The 20,785-nt window shown below is 39.0% G+C and overlaps 1 protein-coding gene across 3 annotated transcripts in view; it reads left to right on the plus strand.

Annotated features, from left to right (window-relative positions):
- The window catches only part of Thsd7a (thrombospondin type 1 domain containing 7A), a 414,330-nt gene that overhangs the window by 306,377 nt on the left and 87,168 nt on the right, over nucleotides 1-20,785 (plus strand). For all 3 annotated transcript variants that reach the window (XM_047561721.1, XM_047561723.1, XM_047561722.1), the window contains one exon: nucleotides 17,453-17,647. In XM_047561721.1, the coding sequence (XP_047417677.1) occupies nucleotides 17,453-17,647 (195 nt within the window). The remainder of the gene's footprint in view (nucleotides 1-17,452; nucleotides 17,648-20,785) is intronic.

Here is a 20,785-nt window from a genome sequence, read left to right on the forward strand (position 1 = left end):
ATATGGTTGTGAGAAGTGGGTTTGAACATTAACCCTTGGTGCTTAGTCAGGAATGAGTAGATAGAGTAGTTCCAAAATACTGATATATTCAAATCATTTAGGTATCTTTTAACAACAGACAATCCTAAAAACTTCCTCTGTTCATCCAAGTGAGTAGTTCTCTGATAGCACCTAAAGACAGGACTATTTAGAAATTCCCCATCAGATTTGGAACACATCGGCTAGAATAATTTTTCTTTCTTGTCCAGGATCTTTGTCCCACTGTCCTTTAATTTTAATATTCATTTACTTGTTTCCATTTTGGTCCATCCCAAACTAACACTTTCTTTGAAAATATATGAATATTTTAGAGAATGCTCAGCCTTATACTCTGTCAATCATCATTAATAATGGTTTGTTTTTTGACTTTAAGAGACTGTATTTCAATTGCTAAGCTAAGTGTTGGGGATGTGGCTCAGGGGTAGCATGCTTGTCTAGCAGGATCAAGGCCATGGAACCAATCCTTAGCACAAAAAAAAAAAAAAAAAAAAAAATGCAGTAGTTGGGGAGAAAGAAAACTCTCAATTGTTGAGCCAATGATTTCTCATTCTCTATCAGCTACATACATTATTATTGCAAAATCTTATGACTGTTACTAACTCTGAGATGACCCTGAGCACTGGAAGTCCTGATTCTGTTGAGGTTTCCCATGTGTAAGAGAACAGCTTGGCCACCAATTAGTAGAACATTTCCATCTTCGAATTTCATTTCCCTTTAGAATTCCTCTCCAGGATATGCTAGCAGACATTCCACTACAACTACAAAAGATTCAAGAGAGGGATCACATTGTCCTCAACCTAGTGTTTAGAGTTCAAACTTTTCAGTCTTTCCATATGGAGAACATCAGAGAACAGAGTAGAAGGTCTTAGAAAAAGTTTAATGATGATGATTTGTTCTTTGGATTAGTTTCTGCTTCCCAGTTAGACCAATCTCCTGCGTGTGTACTGTTCTCGCTTCCTCATTTCCAATAATAAAGCCTCTATTCCCTCTGAATACCATTCAGATTTATTTTCCCTCAAAAAATTTTCCTTGTGAACTGTGCCATCTCTTGTTACTCCATCAATCCATGATCTCTCATCAGCCAGAATTTTACACTATGTTTATTTTTTTGTGATAAACAATGTTTCTAAGTAATTCAAATCCTGGCAAGATTATATAAAGTCAAAGATAGCTATATTTAAATCATTTGAAATTTTTCTAATTCCCTATAGATTTGTTTGCACAGTATGCTGTTGAAATAACTATAGGTGGAATATGTAGAGTGACTATACTTTTCTTTTTCAGTTTTGTGAATATTAAAGAAATATTTAAAAGTAGGTATGCAGACAGAGAGAGGGTAATAATTGTTTTAAGCAAGAAAATTTACAAATAGATTGATTTTTCAACCTGTCCCTAATGGATTGATAAAGGAATCATGAAGTCTTCCCTTTCCAAGCTATAGGACCCATTGAGCCTTCTTTTGTTGAACCTCTACTTGAAGCCTGGAAAACGCACTTGGTAGACAGGTTATGTCAAGTGGGGCAGACAGTGGAATGTCTTAAAATACAACAGATATGAATGCATGCTTGGTCAGGAGAACTATAGGGAGTCATTAGAGAGTGTAATGTAGTCGCAGCAGTGTGTCTGGCAAACTATTTGATAATTTGCAGGACAGATTGGAAGTGTGAGAATCCCTCAGAGAAAGAGTGTGAAGTAACCAGCTACCAAGGCCTTAAGAAAGTGAAAAATTAAAAAAAAAAAAAAAAAAGTCACTCCAAGGGTCCTCATCCACAAAGAGCCCTGTAAGGTTCCTGAAGGAACTAAGTGAATCAGAACCTATGAGATGCCTTCCAGTGGTGGAGGGTGAAGTTGGAGAAATTAATACAGAAGTTGTGTTTCATCACAGAGTAAATGGAATTCTATTGTCATGGAGCCATCTATTTGTATAGTTTTTTTAGGTAACTTGATTGAGCCAACAGATTATAATAAATGAGACTACTTTAGTGATCATATTGATTAATTCTTCAGAATGAGCATAATGTATAATTCTCTCATTTGGTACTGTAATTTCTCTCATTCAGTTCAGTGTAACAGCATCACACCAGTTCCAGGAACAGATTTTTTTCCTTCTTGTCTAGAAGAGGTCTGAGAAGCTTTGATGACTGAAAACTATTGTGCACAGAGATTTAACTTACAGTTGCTAAAGTCCATGCAAATTATTTAGTCCATAAAAAGAAAGGAAGAATGTGGAATATCTCAGGGAAAAGACATCTTTGGAGATAAATTAAGAAATACTCATCCAAGGAAGAATGCAAGCCAACTTGAGTAAGAAGTTCTTGGGGTAAAGCAAGGAATGCACATTCAAGAAAGGATGCAGAACAACCCCAGAGGAAAGCAGCAACCCCACAGTGTGGATCGGTAATATTTATAGAGGGACAGTTGCTGGGAGCTGGACTAGAGGTAGAGCCAAGTTGGATTCACACAATTTGGTGGCCAGTTTCTCCAGCTCTTGGGCATTGACCTCATGTTACTTTTTGCTGCCAAGAGGATGGGTCAGACACGCAAGCCAAGGGTGCAGGCAGGTCAAGTATAGGGCCTGGGTTGCTCTGGGTGCTTGTTTTGCATTTCAAAGATTCATAGACATTTTTTGCATTCCATCAACTCAAGGGCTTTTCTCTTTTGAGACTCAATGCATCTTTCCTTTTCTGTATTCCCAATTTCTGCCTGGAGGAAGAATGTGGGCCATCTGGAGAGTAAGAGATACTTTTGGGTTTCTCAAGCATTTTTTTTTTAAAGGAAACTTGGTGATGGGTGGACCTGGGAAGGTAGGTGGGGATGATGTCAGTCTGGTGATCACAAGATAGTTTGTAGTTGGTAGTCTGGCAATTTTCAGGATCCCAAGGTTGATGTCTTTTCCATTATCTGAACAATAAATAACATTGTGAAAGTATCCTATCTATAGAATTTGTATCTCCCTTTTCTGGATCTGTTCTAAAAATGCCTGCATTAGTGGGCAAATTAATAGTAAACAGGGCAATTTTATTTAGTGGGTGAATTTCTAGTAACTTTAAGACTGAGGGAAGATTTGTAGTTTCCCCAGAAATTTGCAAATGATAGCTTTGTGAGAGAGAATTGACCTCTGCAGTGAAGGTGTGAGGAACTTTTTATCACATGGCTTTTAAATTAGATTTTTCTTGTCCTTCCTTTTGTTTCCTTTCCACCTGTTTTTGTTTTTTTTTTTTTTTAATTTCTTTTCTAACCTTCCTCATTTGTGAGCCAATTCACTTCTTATAAACTGAAAATAAATGAAGCAAGACAGGCTGAACTTTCAGGCAGACAAAAGCATGTTAGAAAAGGGTATAAACTTCAGTGTTAATTTCAGTTAAATGAAGTTAAGAAGATACTTTATTCCAAAATATATGTGCTTTCAGTTATGCCCATAGAAATATTATACACATAGATAATTTTGGTGACAAATGAGCACAAATATATAGGTAAAGTTTTAATCAGGGAAAGGGAAGAAGGGATTCACCTTCAACTGAAGGGAACAGCCCTAACTGAAAGAGAATTCAAAACTTCCCATGAACCAAAGAATGATCAAGAGCCTTTTATTGAAGGGTGGGGGCTGGAAGGGTCTGGCATTCTTACAGTAACATTTTTAAGAATCTTCTTTCCTTTGGAAGACTCTAGAGATATTTTCTGGCATCCCCTATACCTGGTATTTATGGTTGATCTGATTAAATATAAAGGGATAGAGAAGGATACAGTTCATACATTGCAAGAATCTGAGAATAGGAAAAGACTTTTAGTAACAGAGTTTAAGTTGAGGCCCAAGAGTTCATTCACAATTTTGTCCCTCATTGTGGTCTGGTCTGTCTCAGAGAGAGCATGCAATTAATACATGACCCAGGTGTATAGCTGCACAGTTCACAGTAGTCAAATTGTGGAACCAATATAGGTGTCCATCAGCAGATGACTAGATAAAGACAAGGTGGTAAATGTTCACCATGGAGTTTTATTTTGTCATAAAATTATGTCATTTGCATGAAAATGGATGAAACTCTAGAACGTTATGCTAAGTAAGATTCAGAAAGTCAAGAGTTGTATGTTTCCTTTCATATGTGAAAACTAGAAAGCAAACAGGAAAGAAAAGGAACCTTTTGAAAAGAGTAGACCACCAGAGTTAAGAAAGGGGACCTGGGAAAGGAGGAAGGGGCAGGGTGGGTATACAAGGAAATAAAACAGATCAAATTGTGACTTATGCATGTATGAATCTGCTACAATGAATCCCTTTATTATGTAAAACTGTAATATTATCAATTTTTTTTAAAAGCGCCATAACAGTTGACCTTAAACAAAAGTATAAGTCATGGATCCCATGTTGAAACTGTACTGAGTCTAAGCAAACTCTTTTTTCTGCCTAATCCCACATGAAATCCTTAACCAGAGTTATTAGGAAGGGAAGTCATTAGGAAGGAAAGTCATGAATATTAAAAATAATAGTTGCTTAATGCCTTGCTTACTAAGCGAGCAGTTATGGGTGGCTTACATTTTTGCTCCCTGTCGAGCAACAAGGTCTGATGTATCTCCTCAGGGCCTGCCTGAGGAGGATATGGGGCCGAGCAGGATGATGAGTGTCAGCGGCAAAGGAAACCCACCAGAGCCGGGAGGTCTTTCAGTGCATGAAGCACAGCAGGAACTCGTTTACTGAGGAAGTTACACAGCTTTTATGTAGGGTGGGGGCTAGGTGGGAACCAATCAGCTTAAAGGTCAGCAAGGCACAGGGGAATCACACAGGGGAGAGTCCCATAGGACTAAATGGCAAGCACGAACTGATCACGTTCAGGGAACTGCTGCTAACCAATCCCAGACAGTAGGGGGTGGAGATGAGCAGGCCAGTCAGGGAGTTGCTGGGTAAGAACACATTTTTCAGTTTCTGGGGGAGAGTGGCAGTACAAAGATGTCCGGGTAAACTGTTGGTGGATTAGGCAGTGCCACATATGAGGAGGAAGTTGCCACGAGGGTGCAGCCGCCATTAGGGTGCATCCCCTACAATTCCCCCTTTTTGTTTTATTAGCCCCCAACTAGAGCCAGTTGGAAGGTGGAGCTTCTGTCTTAGGTTGTCTCCTCTTTAGAGATCTTACCCGTCTCTGAATACTCCACAGCGCCTCAACAGTTCATGGGGGAGGGAAACCTCATCAAGAGCCTGTCTTAGGTTGTCCCAGTGCACCTGGGATCTTACCCGTCATCAGCTCAAGGGGTCTCCGGGGGTTAACCTTGCATTATCATTATATGCCTTCTCATAACCAGTGGCTAGCCGTTGGCATTGTACTTGGACATTTATTAATTGTACTGCCTTCAAACGTTTCTGTACGAACTGTATGACCCTATTGAAAATGTAGGGGCCAAAGGTAGGTGCTATAAGGAGAAGGAAATGGGGACCAAGCAAGGGAAGTAAGTAAGGGAGCCAGCCATGTAAGCTCGTCCAGAAGAAGCTAGATTGAAGCTCGGTACACCATTTTTTCAGATTTTCTTGCAGTTGCTTGATCTTGTCATGGACAATTCTGGACCGATCGGCATAACAGCAGCATTCCTCCTGAAGAAACAAGTAAAGCCCTCCTTCCCTGGCAGTTAGTAAATTTAACCCTCTCCCATGTTGTAGGACTACTGCTGCAAGGGAATCTAATTGTGCCAGGAGATCTAAGATTGCACTAGCTATTTATTGCATATCATCTATTAATTATTGTGAAGGTTTATTATATGAGGTAAGAGGTGCCTAGTCCGGCAATTTTGGCTCCTGCTTTAGTAGCTACCTTGTTCCTAACATGTTGTTCATAAAGAGGAATCATGCTCTTTTGGATATTGTGCATATCCATCCTCTGGGGCCGGTACTCTCATGTATTGTTGCCTTAACATCATTAGTTGGACTGTGCTTACACGGTCCTTGATAAAAGCTATTAACCTTTTTAGAATGCAGGGACCGAAGGTTAGGAGTAAGAATAAAATAATAAGTGGCCCCAGTAAGGTAGAAATCAAGGTGGTCAACCAAGGGGAGGAATTAAACCATGATTCAAACCAGCCTTGCTGTGCTTCTCGCTCCTTCTTCCGTTTGGCTAGTCCTTCTCTAACTTTAGTCATAGATTCTTTAATTACTCCTGAATGGTCAACATAAAAGCAACATTCTTCACCTAGGGCCACACACAATCCTCCTTGCTGTAGGAAAATCAAATTTAATCCCCTCCTGTTTTGCATTACTACTTCAGCTAGGGAAGTGAGGGATTCTTGAAGGTGGGAAATGGAGTTTTCTAGCTTCTCAATATCCAGATCAATAGCTGCTCTTAAACCAGAGTAATGTTGGTTCTGAATTATTAAGGAAGCTGTTCCTGTTCCGGGTCCTATGAGTCCCATACCCAGAATCATACTTAGGGTTAGGGCCATAAGAGGTTCCCTCTTGGTCCTAGGGGGGTTCCCTCTTAGTCATAGATAGAAGTCCTCATCTGAATGATATAATAGCCTGGGAACTAACCTAACAAGTACACAAAAGCCTTGGGAGTTACTGATCACTTCTGTATGGGCACATGGTGTGAGTCCTGTAGAACAGGCCCACCAAGTGTCCTGCTGGGGGATTAGATATTGACCTGAGTTGCTCAGTGTTACATTTTGCTTGCATAAAGATTGATGAGATACAGGGATATAGCCTATACAGAGCCCTTGTCCAGTAACTTGTTGTAAGGTCAGGGAACCTTTTGATTGCCAGCGACATTCGTTAGAGTTGTGGGAAGAGGTATAGTTTCCTAGAGTTGCTATGCCTTCATAATATGGTGGGGCTGTATCATAACACAGCCAACAGGATTTAGTTATATTGGGATTAGAACTGTTTAGGACTAAGTAGGATTGTTCTAGAAGAGCTAATAGCGGGTCCTTGAGGGTCCCCGTTGGGAGAGTGGTAGACTTCAGTAGCAAGGTCTTGGCTCTAGGAGATGTTGAGAGATGTATTAGGCTTGGTTTCGAGGTACCAGTTTGCTGAATGGATTGTTTGCTTGGATTTAGTACCTGGTTGGGGCCCAATGCTGTTTTGCTTAGGGGTTTCTGGACCAACTTAATTGTGAAGGTTAGTCCAGGATTATACCTGCTGCGGTAAAGCCTTAGTCCCCAGGTTTTTCCAGCCTCCCAGTTTGCCTTTTTTCCTGCGGGGGTGAACTTTATGACTAATGGGTTGCAGTGTCCCCCTGGGGTAGCTAATGGGAAGGCAGAATATTCTGATTGATCTTTGTCATAACATGGCCCACAGTTTACCTTTTTACCTTGCTGGTGGCAATAACCTCGTCCCACTTCTTGCATGTTTTCACCCCTTCCCACTGAGATTAGGTCTCCAGTGATGGGGGGGGGTCCACGTGATCCACCCAGTAGATTCACAACCCCATGCTTTACAGTAGGCGCTTTCAGGACCTCCGCACTTGGCAATTTGCTTTCTGTCTCTCGAGTGAGCGGGGCAGACGTAGAACCCTAGGCTTCTGGTATTGCTGCGACTCCCAGGAGTTAAACACCCATACCCTGGGAAGGGTTCCTGATCTGAAGGGTCCCATGTATTCCCCACAAGATCACACAAGTCCACAAGGAGGTCAGGGAACCAAGTTCCTAGAGGGGCTGAATTTGAGGAGGTGACATTGGCTATTTTGCTGGTTTCCGCGTTGATGACCATCCAGGTTTGGTTCCATGGGAGGTGGGGGTTTCCTTGAACTAGTATAGTACTTATAGTTAGGAAGCAAAGGGTTACTAAAGGTCCCATGGTAAGCTGAGGGATTTAGGGTTTAGTATGGTTTTGATACTTATGGTACAGCTCCAGGTGCTCCAAGAAAGCTTGGATGATGATGGCACTAATGAACACCAACAGAGAGATGATGAGCAGTCTGGTGATGATGAGACAAAGAGTCCACCAAGGTTTTTGCATACCTGTCAAAGACAAGAGAATACCATCCCTCAAGAGGTGGAGCTCCCTGTGTCAGTATTATCATTTTGTGAGGGGAGGGCATCATTTGGAGGGGGGTGATATTTAATGTTCTTTGCAGGGACCCAAATGGGCTTGTCCTCATCAGTAGGAAGTACACATCCGAATCCCCTTCCAACAGTTATGAGAGGGTCAGGACCTCTCCAGGCCCCTGAGAGAGGGTCTTTCCATTGGACCATGATGTTGTGATATTTTACTGCAGTTGCCCAATGCTTTTGGAAAGGGGAGAGATGATAATTTTTGGAAAAATCTAAAATATTTAGAGTGCATAGTGCCCCTTAATTGATCATGGGGGGATGATACTCCCCCTTTTTGTTTTAATAGCTGGGTCTTTAGGGTTCTGTTTTGTCGTCCGACAATTGCTTGACCAGTGGGATTGTAGGGTATGCCCGTATTATGCTGGATGCTCCAGCGTTCTACAAATGTGGAGAATGATTTACTGGCAAAGCAAGGGCCATTGTCAGTTTTGAGTTGTTTAGGTAGGCCATTGTAGTAAATGATTGATAGCATGTTTTTTTCTTTTCTCCGGCATGGGCTGTGGCCCAGCAGGCATGGGAGAAAGTATCAATGGTTACAAAGACGTATTTGAGCTTTCCAAAAGGAGCATAATGGGTGACATCTGTTTGCCACCGATGGTTAGGTGTTAACAGGGATTGACTCCAGCTTCTTGTAAAGGAGGTACTTGTAGAAAAGGCGAACAAGATTTACAGGTCCGGGAGATTCATTTTAGCTCCTTAATAGGGACCTGGGGATACCTGTGGTGTAAGCCCCACCAATTAACATGAGTAAGCTCATGAAAGGAGGTAGCCTCCTCTTAGAAAGAATAGTTTTGCAGAGAAGATGCTAAGAGGTCAGCAATTGTATTGCCCTGAGATAAAATACCTGGGAGGCATTGGTGCCCCTGGAGGTGCTGCAGGAATATAGGTTTAGTCCTCAACTTTAACAGGTTTCTTGCCTGAAGCATAAAAGGGGTGATGGGATTATCATCAAGCTTGATGTATGACCAGGGGAGGTTAGGGACAGATGGGTAGCATAGAGGCTATCAGTGAACAGGTTGAAAGGCTCTTGTATTTCACTTAAGGCTAGAACGATCACATAGAACTCTTTGAATTGTGCTGAACCTTGGATGTCATGGAGTAACATCCTGGGGGGTTTCGTCACCCTGCATAGAAGGTGGAAAAATAACTATTGCTGCTCCTCTTTTTCCCCCATCTGAGAACACCATGCCAAAGGAAGGATTAGCCTCAGGTAAAAACAATCTTGGTGGGAAAAGTAACAAATTTTACATACACCCTATTGATAACAGGTCCTATAATAGAATATTAAATGATAGAAATAAATCCCCAATAAAATTTACTGTTTATAATTACCATTACAGACAAGTTTAGTTTGGAGAATAGCAGCTTGATAAATTCCCCGCTTTAAAACTTGTATACCTGGAAAATATGAACACATTTAATATACAAAGAGTGACCATTTCACAATTACCTTGACATTTTTATATTACCCAATTTAGTTTTTAAACCTCAATTTTCAAAACTAATTGTCCTGAAGAATAAAACTTAACAGATATAATGTTAAGAGTAAATTAATGTCTGTAAGAAATCCTTGTCAATTTAACATATAAATTAAACTTCGGTTTATATCAGTATAGTAGTATTTGACTTTAAGAAAAACCTTAAACAGCTTTAACTGATTGTCTTACATACTTGTAACCAACTTAGTTACATGCAAACTTGTTGACATTTGCCCTTTACTTACAGACGTTCTTAGCACTTACTTAGACCCTCATGTATTTCATTATATAACACTTTCTTATCCAGAAAGATTTTCTTCTTCACTAAATATAGTTCCATTTTTAGAGCCTTTTATTTTCTCTTTCCTATGTGTTGACCCCTTTTTGTTCACATTCTGAAACAACTCTTATGAAATTTCTGAATTTAGATAAATTACTCCATTTTAACAAGATAAAATACTTTGTTGTTTATAGTACTCTAACTGAAACACAGTTGAAACCTTTAGAACCCTTTGTATATAGAATTGTACCTGTTAGGGGCTGGGGATATAGCTCAGTTGGTAGAGTGCTTGCCTCATAAGCACAAGGCCCTGGGTTCAAATCCCCAACACCACAAAAAAAAAAAAAAAAAAAGAATAGAATTGTACCTGTTAGGACATAACTCTTAGTAACCTTGTTTTTAGTCAAGATATTAGACAAGTGTCCTGAACAGTATTTGCCATCTTTTTCTTGTTGAAGAAAAGTCCTAGAAATAATTGATATTAGAGATTTCATTAACATCAACATTTCATTAGTTTGATCACCTAGAGACTTGCAAGTTATTTCTAAAGACATTTCACTTTTATTAGTTTACCCAATTTAAATTGAACCTTTTTAAATCACGTGAATTAAAAATATTTGGATCTATTTTTAAATTTTAATTTCAGGAGTGCTCAGTTTTGATACAGACAAAACATGACATCAGACAGCATGACATACAAATAACACAAAATCAAAGGCCTTGTAACTTTATAGGTGAATCTCCATTGCAATGTAACAGATGTTCAAAAATAACTGTAGAGTTGGATAAAAATAGAACTGATCAAAAAAAAGTCATGAACTCAAAAATACAGCATTAAAGAAAAACAAAACAAAATAAGAATCCTGGAAAATGAGTTAGTTCTGGGTAGCAGCCCAGGAGTTTAAGTCTCAGGTCACTCCCCCACTGAGACTGTTGCAGTTTTTCATTCCAATGCGGGCTTCAGCAAGGCCAGGCAGGGGCAGGGAGTGACCCTGTGCTCAAGATAAGTTTTGTATCTGGATAGGGCTGAAGAAGCCTGGAAAGGGTTAGAAGAGGGAGTGGACTTGGGGGAGGACTGCTTCAAGGACACGGGTGTTCCCTCCCTAGGTGGCCATGGAGCTGCGTCAAAAGGATCAAGAGGGGGGCCTGTTTCTGTCTCTTGTCATAGTTCCTCTTGGCCCTTGTGTGGGAGGACCTCAGGATGGTCCTTTGGAGAGCCAGCGCCTTTGAAGAGGCCCCTGTCTTTACCTGGGTTGTGGCGGACGTGGCAGGAAACAGCTTTTAAGGGCTGCGATAGTGGGGAAGGCCTCGAGAGGGGGGATATCTCCCTTATTAACTTGTGCCTTATGAAGAAGTTGTTCAATTCTGTCCCATGTTTCCCACTCAAACAAGTTTGCTTCAGGCAGCCAAGGGGCTGCCTTGATGAGGGCCTTCCAGGTCTGAAATGCCTGGCTATCTGAGAGTTCTAATCCTCTACTTCTAAGGAGAATCCTAAGGGAGTCAAGGGAGGGTTCAAACTTGGAATTGGACTGTCCCATATCTTATGAGAGTACACTCACCTGCAGTCCAATTGACCTGTTGGCAACTTCATGATCCTCACACGGGGCACCAGTTGTTCCTCCCTGTCGGGCAACAAGGTCGGATGTATCTCCTCAGGGCCCGCCTGAGGAGAATACGGGGCCAAGCAGGATGATGAGTGTTGGCAGCAATGGAAACCCACCAGAGCCAGGAGGTCTGTCAGCGCATGAAGCACAGCAGGAACTCATTTATTGAGGAAGTTACACAGCTTTTATGTAGGGTGGGGGCTAGGTGGGAACCAATTAGCTTAAAGGTCAGCAAGGCACAGGGGAATCACACAGGGGAGAGTCCCATAGGACTAAATGGCAAGCACGAGCTGATCACGTTCAGGGAACTGCTGCTAACCAATCCCTGACAGGAGGGGGTGGAGATGAGCAGGCCAATCAGGGAGTTGCTGGGTAAGAACACATTTTTCAGTTTCCGGGGGAGAGTGGCAGTACAAAGATGTCTGGGTAAACTGTTGGTGGATCAGGCAGCGCCACATATGAGGAGGAGGTTGCCACGAGGGTGCAGCCGCCATTAGGGTGCATCCCCTACAATATGTTTCCTTTCATATGTGAAAACTAGAAAGCAAACAGGAAAGAAAAGGAACCTCTTGAAAAGAGTAGACCACTAGAGTTAAGAAAGGAAACTTAACTCTAGTGAGGAAGGGAGGAAGGGGCAGGGTGGGTATACAAGGAAATAAAACAGATCAAATTGTGACTTATGCATGTATGAATCTGCTACAATGAATCCCTTTATTATGTAAAACTGTAATGTTATCAATTTTTTTTAAAAGTGTCATAACAGTTGACCTTAAACAAAAGTATAAGTCATGGATCCCATGTTGAAACTGTACTGAGTCTAAGCAAACTCTTTTTTCTGCCTAATCCCACATGAAATCCTTAACCAGAGTTATTAGGAAGGGAAGTCATTAGGAAGGAAAGTCATGAATATTAAAAATATGAGTTGTTCGCTTAATGCCTTGTTTACTAAGTGAGCAGTTATGGGTGGATTACTTTTAATGAAACAAGAAAATGCAGAAATATGATTGGGATTAGCCCTAAAATTTTATCATATATTTGCAAATTATGTTATTTGCCATACTTTTTTATAATGGATTGTATCTCAACAAAAGAAGATAAAGGTCATATTAATATATCAAGTTTTGAATTAAGAAGTAGATATTACAGGGGAAGGAAAACACGTTTTTATCTCAGAGTCACATGACTCATTTTGCCAGGGTCATGAATGGAAACTTGAGATAACAAAACAGAAAGGTATCAGGGAAAAGATCATGGTGAATTGAAAGGGTTTGAAAAAGGTGATGAAAAGGAAGAAAACCCTGAAAGCAATTTAATTTGAAGACCCTTGTTGATTAAAGATATTTGGAACTCAATAGGTTAATATGTAGTTGGAAAAGAGGAAAGAGAAGGTGAAGCTGAAGATAATTTTTGTAAAGTAGTTAAAAAGTGTTTGTCAAAGTAATATTTGCACCAAAATTAGAGAAGGTATTTGAGATTATTAGAATAGGGAGAGACTGAACTCAAATTGGCAGAAATAAAAGGCAGGAACATTTTTAAGTGCCAGAGTGAGCTAATAGAAAAGTTCTGGAGAACATCACAGGCTGAGGTTTGCCGGATGGGATATGTCGAGTACATTGAGTTATTCCTGAGTTTGCAAATGCTTTTTGGGTGATTAGGCCATCTGTGCTTGCAAATTGGAGCCCAAGGAGGTTGGGCACCGCCCCTCCTACAGAGTCTCAGAGAGCAGGGCACTGTCCTTCACTGTTAGCATTTCTAAGAGATGGTTCCCAACTCCTTGGGAAAGATAGTTTCTGGGTTGGAAAACTGCAAAAAGTTATGAGATAATTTATACCCATTTCAGTGAGGTAGATAGAATTTTAAATTGTAAATGTTCTGAAATATATGCTCCACGGAAAGGAGGTTGGGGCAGAGAGTCAATAAGAAACCAGTCTAAGTTTAGTGGAACTGAGGGAAGATGAAGGACATCTTGATCAGATTCTCATATACTAAGGATTTGGAAAGTTTTTTTCTTTGCTTTGGTTTTTGTTTGTTTTCAGAAAGCAATACATATCCTGGGACTTCAGGTCCATCTTCCCCCTGTTGTAGAGGGGTTCCATGGAACTGAGGCAACCATAGCAATCCCCAGCAATCAGTCCTTGCAATTCTGAAGGAAAGATTTCAAACAAGTTGCACAGAGTAACAGCCAGGAGTTTACTGGAGAAGGTGAAAGTAATCTCTGAAGAGAACAGCATAGCTCTTATAGAGTCTGGGATTTTAAGGGGTTTTGGTCCTTTTGTTCTTTACTAATTTTCTCCTATCCTCTTCGGATTGATAAGTGGTTTGTTGCCCTTTGTTTTTTTCATGGAGCCCTCAGCAAATATTCTTTGTGAAGGTCCATGATGACCTGGTCAGGAGAGGTAGCTATGACATGGTTTTGAAACAATAATTTCCTTAAGAGGTTATATTATTAACAATGGATGAAGGAGTTTTGACACTCCAGTTCCTGTTTTCCCAAGGTCTGCCTGCTTTGATAAAGTTCCCTGTCGTTCCCAGTCCTGTGACTTATGGACTTGCTTTAATGTATGTCTGTTGTCCTCCTTGCAAGTTACCACCTTTTGTTGCCTTCTCCTACCACCTGCTCATGGCTGACTATCTACCTAGTACCCACATCCATAAACATTTACTGCAAAATTTCAAAGTGACAGTAACTGGATCAAAGACCTCAGATATAGTTTTTTTTTTTTAATTTTTATTTTTACAGACTACATTTTGATTCATTAGACACAAATGGGGTACAACTTTTCACTTCTATGGTTATGCACAATGTAGATTCACACAATTCATGTAATCATACATGTACCTAGGGTAATACTGTCTGTCTCAGTCTAGTATCTTTACTTCCCCCACCCTCTCTCATCCCATTTTCTTCTACACCATCCAGAGTTCCTCCAGTCTTCTCTTGCCCTCACTGTCACCTGCCCCCCCATTATGAATCATCATCCACTTACCAGAGAAAACATTCAGTCTTCGGTTTTTTGGGCTTGGTCTATTTCACTTAGCCTGATATTCTCCAACTCCATCCATTTACCAGCAAATTCCATAATTTTATTCTTCTTTATGGCTGAGTAATATTCCATTGTGTATATATACGACAGTGTCTTTATCCATTCATCTGTTGAAGGGCATCTAGTTTGGTTTCACAATCTAGCTGTTGTGAATTGAGCAGCTATGAACATTGATGTGACTGTATCACTGTAGTATGCTGATTTTAAGTCCTTTGGGTATAAACTGAGGAGTGGGATAGCTGGGTCAAAAGATGGGTTCATTCCAAGTTTTCTGAGGAATCTCCATACTGCTTTTCAGAGTGGCTGCACGGATTTGCTACTTCACTAGCAATGTATGAGTGTGCCTTTTCCCCCACATCCAAGTCAACACTTATTATTGCTTGTGTTCTTGATAATAGCCATTCTAATTGGAGTTAGATGAAATCTTAGGGTGGATTTACTTTGCATTTCTCTAATTACTAGAGATGATGAGCACTTTTTCATGTATTATTGATCACTTCTATATCTTCTTCTGTGAAGTGTCTGCCCAGTTCCTTAGCCCATTCATTTTAAGTAAGACAAAATGCCTACCAGAAGTTTCTTGTAGTTCATGGGGGTAACAGTGTTTAAACAGAGAATATTCTAAAGTTTTAAAAGTGATATTCTGCAATATTGTGGGAGAAGAGAATAGAATGCAACTCCAGCTGGGAAATTTAAGGAAGTCAAAGAAGATTCACAGAGAAAAGAAAACTTGGTACAAAAGGATAACTTGGCAAGAAGATGGGAAACAATGCATGCAAAATGGTAGAGTAATAAAGCTGCCTGCTGGTTCATGAGATGAGATAGAAGCTTAGAGTGCCCTGGTAAGGCACTTGGCCCACAGCTAATAGGTACTGAAGAGACTGTGATGTTCAGATTTGCATTTTAAAAACACACCCTTGGGGGCTGGGGAGATAGCTCAGTTGGTAGAGTGCTTGCCTTGCAAGCACAAGGCCCTGGGTTTGATCCCCAGCACCGCAAAAAAAAAAAAAAAAAAAAAAAAAAAAGAAAGAAAGAAAGAAAAAAAACACACCCTTGAAGGTAGAATCTGTGATGGGCTTCAGGAGAAATGTGGTACAACAGAAACCCAGAGGAAAGTGTGCAGTGGTCTGAAAGACAACATGGATTCAAGATTAAACAATCAGATGATAAAAGAGAGCATGCACAGATTAAGAATGACTTGGAAATTTCCCATTGAAGATGAAGAATTAGCTTCTCTTCAAAAAGTGGAATGAAGAAGAGGCTCAGTCTATGGGTCTTCTACTTCACCAAGGCTCAGTCTATGGTTCTTCTACTTCCTGGACATACATGCAGAGTTCAGATAAGATGGTTATGTGAAAATATTTCCAAGAAAGGTCCATGCAAATATGAAACTTCATTTCTTCCCCATCTTAATTCATTTTAAACTTTTACTGTTTAATAAATCAGTAAACATGTAAATAAAGCCTCTGTTTGTATGATTTCTTAAGACAACTTCTAGATCATACAAAAGACACTATTATTCTCAGAGTTACTGCAGAGTTATTGTAAAGTCTGATAAGAGAAATCTAATTCCCCAATTACAATACTGAGGACTTTCTAAAAAGCATACATTTTATCTTAACTCTGTGTCTGGTTTCTCTCTGCTGTAGTGTCCTCCTCTCTGCTTACACCTGTTTCAGTTCCATTATATGGATGAGTATCGATTTTGTAACAGAAATGCTTTGCACACAGTACTACTGTGACCGTTAAAATCCACCATAAAAACTACACATTTCCATGATTAAAAAGAAATCAGAATATGGGGGCGGGCTGGGGTTGTGGCTCAGTGGTAGAGCACTTGCCTAGCATGTGTGAGGCACTGGGTTCGATTCTCAGCACCACATATAAATAAATGAGTAAAGATCTATCAATATCTAAAAAATATTTTTAAAAAAATCAGAATAGCTTAGGAGGCATTTAGTGGATGGTGCTAAACAACACATCTGTGTCCTGCAATAAATTATGGTTAATTGTGTGATTAATGTATTACTTTTGCAATCTTCATCTCGAAACTAAAATCCTTAAGAAACCATGGTTTAACTTTAATATGTTATACAAAGCTCTCCCATAGTTAATTCAATAAGTTTTGAGCATATACTTTAACAAAAAAGGAAAAGGCTGTCCTCGGATCTCAATTCTCATTTTCTTTAACTTCCATGGAAATCTTCATGAATTTTTAGCATAATTACTTTAAGCAGATGTTCAAACCTCTTATTCTGATAATAGAACACATGGTTTTTTTTAAAAAAAACTGATGTTCTGGAAGGATTTGTGAGTTTGGTGGTCTTCATGAAAATAGACTAAACTGAAAGAAATTTGGGGGTTACTTTAAAAATGTCAAAATAATTTTATCAAAATGATGAATTATGAAAACATTCTTAAAGTTGCAGTTGTGAAGAGAAGTTAAATCACTGGATACCAACTTAAATATTTAAATCTCATTTTGATTTCATAAAATACATAAACCCAAGCATTTTCATTTTATGTCTCAACTTCTTGCATAGTGTGTCACAAACAAGTTCAAAGCAGATATCTCTCAGGTAAGCCTTCAAAGTAAGGCATAAATTGTAAAACGTAGACAATGGTTCATTCATTTGGTTCTGCATCGTGTATTTCATACCAAATGTATCTTTTTGCAGATTTAACTAACTGTCTAGAGCTTTCTGGGTGAAAAAAACAAGCTATATAAATGCAAAGTAGTCCTTGAAATATTTATGTTGGTAAATGTATGCCAAAAAAGGTAGTATATTTAATACACAAAGGTGTGTGTGAGGAGGATCAAATGTTTGTGATGTCAGGATTAGGTTCTAGCTAAGAAATTGTCTGGAGAGAGACTAAAGAAGAAAACCAAGTTGTGTTGGGCTCTACCTGCCCGAGTGCAGAACTGTATCAATCACAGTGTATTTAACAATGATAGAGTATTGGGGATCATGTCTTTCCCAGGTGAAGAAGTGGACAGACAACTTTGCAGAGATGCCATCTTCCCCATTCCGGTGGCCTGTGATGCCCCATGCCCCAAGGACTGTGTGCTCAGCACCTGGTCCACGTGGTCTTCCTGCTCACACACCTGCTCAGGAAAAACCACAGAAGGGAAACAGATACGAGCCCGGTCCATCCTGGCCTATGCGGGTGAAGAAGGTAAGTCCACCACCCAGACCAGACTTAGAATTTTCCTTTTGGAAATACGCATGCGTTTACTTCCTGTAGCCTGGCTACAATGGTAGTTAGTCTATGAAAATTAACTAACAGAAATCCAGTGATCCAAGGAGATTTCATACCTGTTGATATGATGGGCAATTTGATTCTGTCCCCCCAAATTAATCTTGAAAATGGATCTTATTTTAAAGGAGGAAAGACTTGTACAAGTGAATTTATTTTGCTTCTATTCACTCACCTTGTAATTCTAGTTCTTTCTACGCCTAAGTGTTAAATTTTTGAAAGGATAAAAATGAATCCCAAATTCCAGATGTTTCTTTGATTTTTCTCTATTTCAGTAGTACGTGTTACACTTTGAAATCACATCCTACAGTTTAATAAAAGAATCATGTGTGCACAATAAAAAATACTATTTTAAATTGACACCAGCATGGCTACTGCTTGACTGAAAATGACATGTACTTTCTACCATTCAGGTTTCTGAACATGGACTTTGAGATCAGGAAGTCTCATGTGTACTTTTGGTTCATTTTCTGAGTACCCTGCTCCTAAATCACTTCATCCTATTGGGTGAATGAAGCATGTTTGGCACATATTTACACCTCACTAGCAAGCTTTATTGCTGAGAAATACAAGGCTCTTGGAAATTGTCTCTCAAGCTGATGTCCAAATGCTAATTTGTCCTTAGTGTTTACTGGGTAATGTAATGTCATACTCCTGTCATTCTGGAAAATGACACAGGAGTAAGGAAATAGAAGTAGATCAAGTCATCTGACAATAAGGCATGTTCTTTCTCAAGAATACAGATATGCTATTTAAATATTATCAAGTTAAATGACCCTTCTCTTTATCCACATTCAGCACTGACAAATAATGATTTCTACTTATAGTAAGCAGGTATTTCTCTGTAGTCCTGAAAATGATTAATTTTGTGGGTTCTATACCTTTTTTATTTTCCCATTATGGAGTACTTTAATGAGATACCTAATAGTGTTTGTAATTAATCAAACTTGCTACCTGTGTATGTAACAACTATGCAAACATAACTCTGTTGGACTTACGTATGAGTGTCTACATGAGTGAAAAATTTTATTATTTAAAAAAGTCAGTCTATAGAAAAATTTAGAATTTCTTTGTAGGGTCCAAAAATATTTACCTATTACCTAAATATAAACTTGACTGTTTGCTACAAAAAAAGAATGTATCTATTAAAAATAGAAACTTTTAGAGCAAAAATTATATTCCTTGTGTTTTCAAATACTAACTCTAACCTCATATAGATTATATTCAGACTTCAAAGTCTATCAGCTCAGATTATGCCTTGAGCTTCATTAAAATTAGATCTATGGTCACCCTGCTTCCTATAAATCCATTATACTCTGCAGACACTTGCTGTGTGACTAGTAATGAGTGACTCTTCACCCTGAGTCACATGGCAAGGATTTTGCTATGCTTGCAAAAACTCACCAGATCATTATTTCTCTAGACAAGAAGCCTTACACTGAAAGGTCATGAAATGTTTTAAAGGCTGAAATTTATGATTGTGCTTTGATATGTATCATCTACTTAATTTGAAAGGGTGGGGCTTAATAATTTTTAATTAAGTCTAGTAGCTGCATCATAATAAGCAAGTCATGCTGGAAAAATATAGATGGCTATGTAATAAATCATAAGGGCACGAATTCAAAACATAATGCTTAATAGAAACTACAGTGAAAACTGTAAATGGAGTATGTACTGCTCTTTTTCTCTGTTAATAACATTTGTAAAAACTGATATAAACTATGAAATATTTCATGAAAAATTCATCTTTTAAAACATTTATTTAGTACCTATTACTTGCTGAACACTAAATCATATTTTTCTCATGTAAAATAAGCCTTTTATAATTCTGAGTTATGTTAAAAATGATTTAAGACTATATCTGCAAGAATAAAATAAAATGTTTCCTTTCAATTAGGTAATACATAATTCTACACAAGTTAGGTCTTTGTATTAAAGCTTTGTATGTGTCTTCAATGTTCTTAATTTTCTATGGAGAAGCAAATTATTCTGATAACTTTAAAGGAAAACTATCACAGTAGAAAAATAATATATGACTTGTTTAGACAAGAAATTGTATGATTTTCTGTGAAACAACCTATAGGATAAATGCCGTTGAAAAGTATATCTGGATTTACAAAATAAATGCTACAAACTTTTCTTTTTTATTTATCTCTGTCACAACAGTATCATTAAACATTATACTGAACATTAGATGAACTCTTACATAATTAGTAAGGATAGATTGATTTGTGCTGCAGTAACAGATAGTCCAATAGTTTGGAGCTTAAAAGAAGGAAGGTTTGTTTATTTCTTTTTCAAGGGAATTAGCTACAGTTCTGGGTTAATTCTCCAGGGCAGTTTGTCCTTGAAGGAATGTCTCAGCATTATACTACCATGTGAAGTCCTGTTTCCATAATTCCCAAAAGATGAAGAACGTGCTTGGAGAGTCTATTGATTTAAATGCAGAAGCAATTAAATTTTTCCATCTAGAAATGATTTTTGTCATTCCTTACTTTTTTTTTTTTTGGCTAAAATGAGTCATATAACTTCAAGGGGGTTACAAAGATTACAATGCTAGTGAGTCCTTGACAAAGAAGAATGAAGCTACTGGCCTTACCCCTGATTGACTTGGTCTTCTTACTCTATTTATGTGTCTATATTTGTGTCCATATGTATGTAGTAAAAGACTATTCTATATGGCCCCAAATCAGTATTTAAAATAGGTCCCTGTTCCTCTTTAATAAATTATAGGATAATGGAATGGCACTCCTTTTCCTGCATTTTCTTTCCCTCCATTCCTTTTTTAGACTCTCTTCCTTCCTGAACAATTCTATCCAAAAGGCTCTTGGGGAGGATCAAGCAGTTGGGCATCTGTGCCAGAAGGTGTGGGGTCAGTGTTAAACCCAAGTGGGTTGTTAGAACCCTGTCTGGGTGAGAAGAGCATCCAGAGTGAGAGGGGTGACCGGGCATGTAGTTTCAGAGTCACTGAATAGTGTAAAGGGCAGGGCCACATAGGCTGTATGAGAAGGTGAAAGCAGGGCCCAATACAGGATGTCAGAGCACAAGCCAAACAAA

The sequence above is a fragment of the Sciurus carolinensis genome, chromosome 8 (assembly GCF_902686445.1).
Source record: "Sciurus carolinensis chromosome 8, mSciCar1.2, whole genome shotgun sequence".
Lineage (NCBI taxonomy): Eukaryota > Metazoa > Chordata > Mammalia > Rodentia > Sciuridae > Sciurus > Sciurus carolinensis.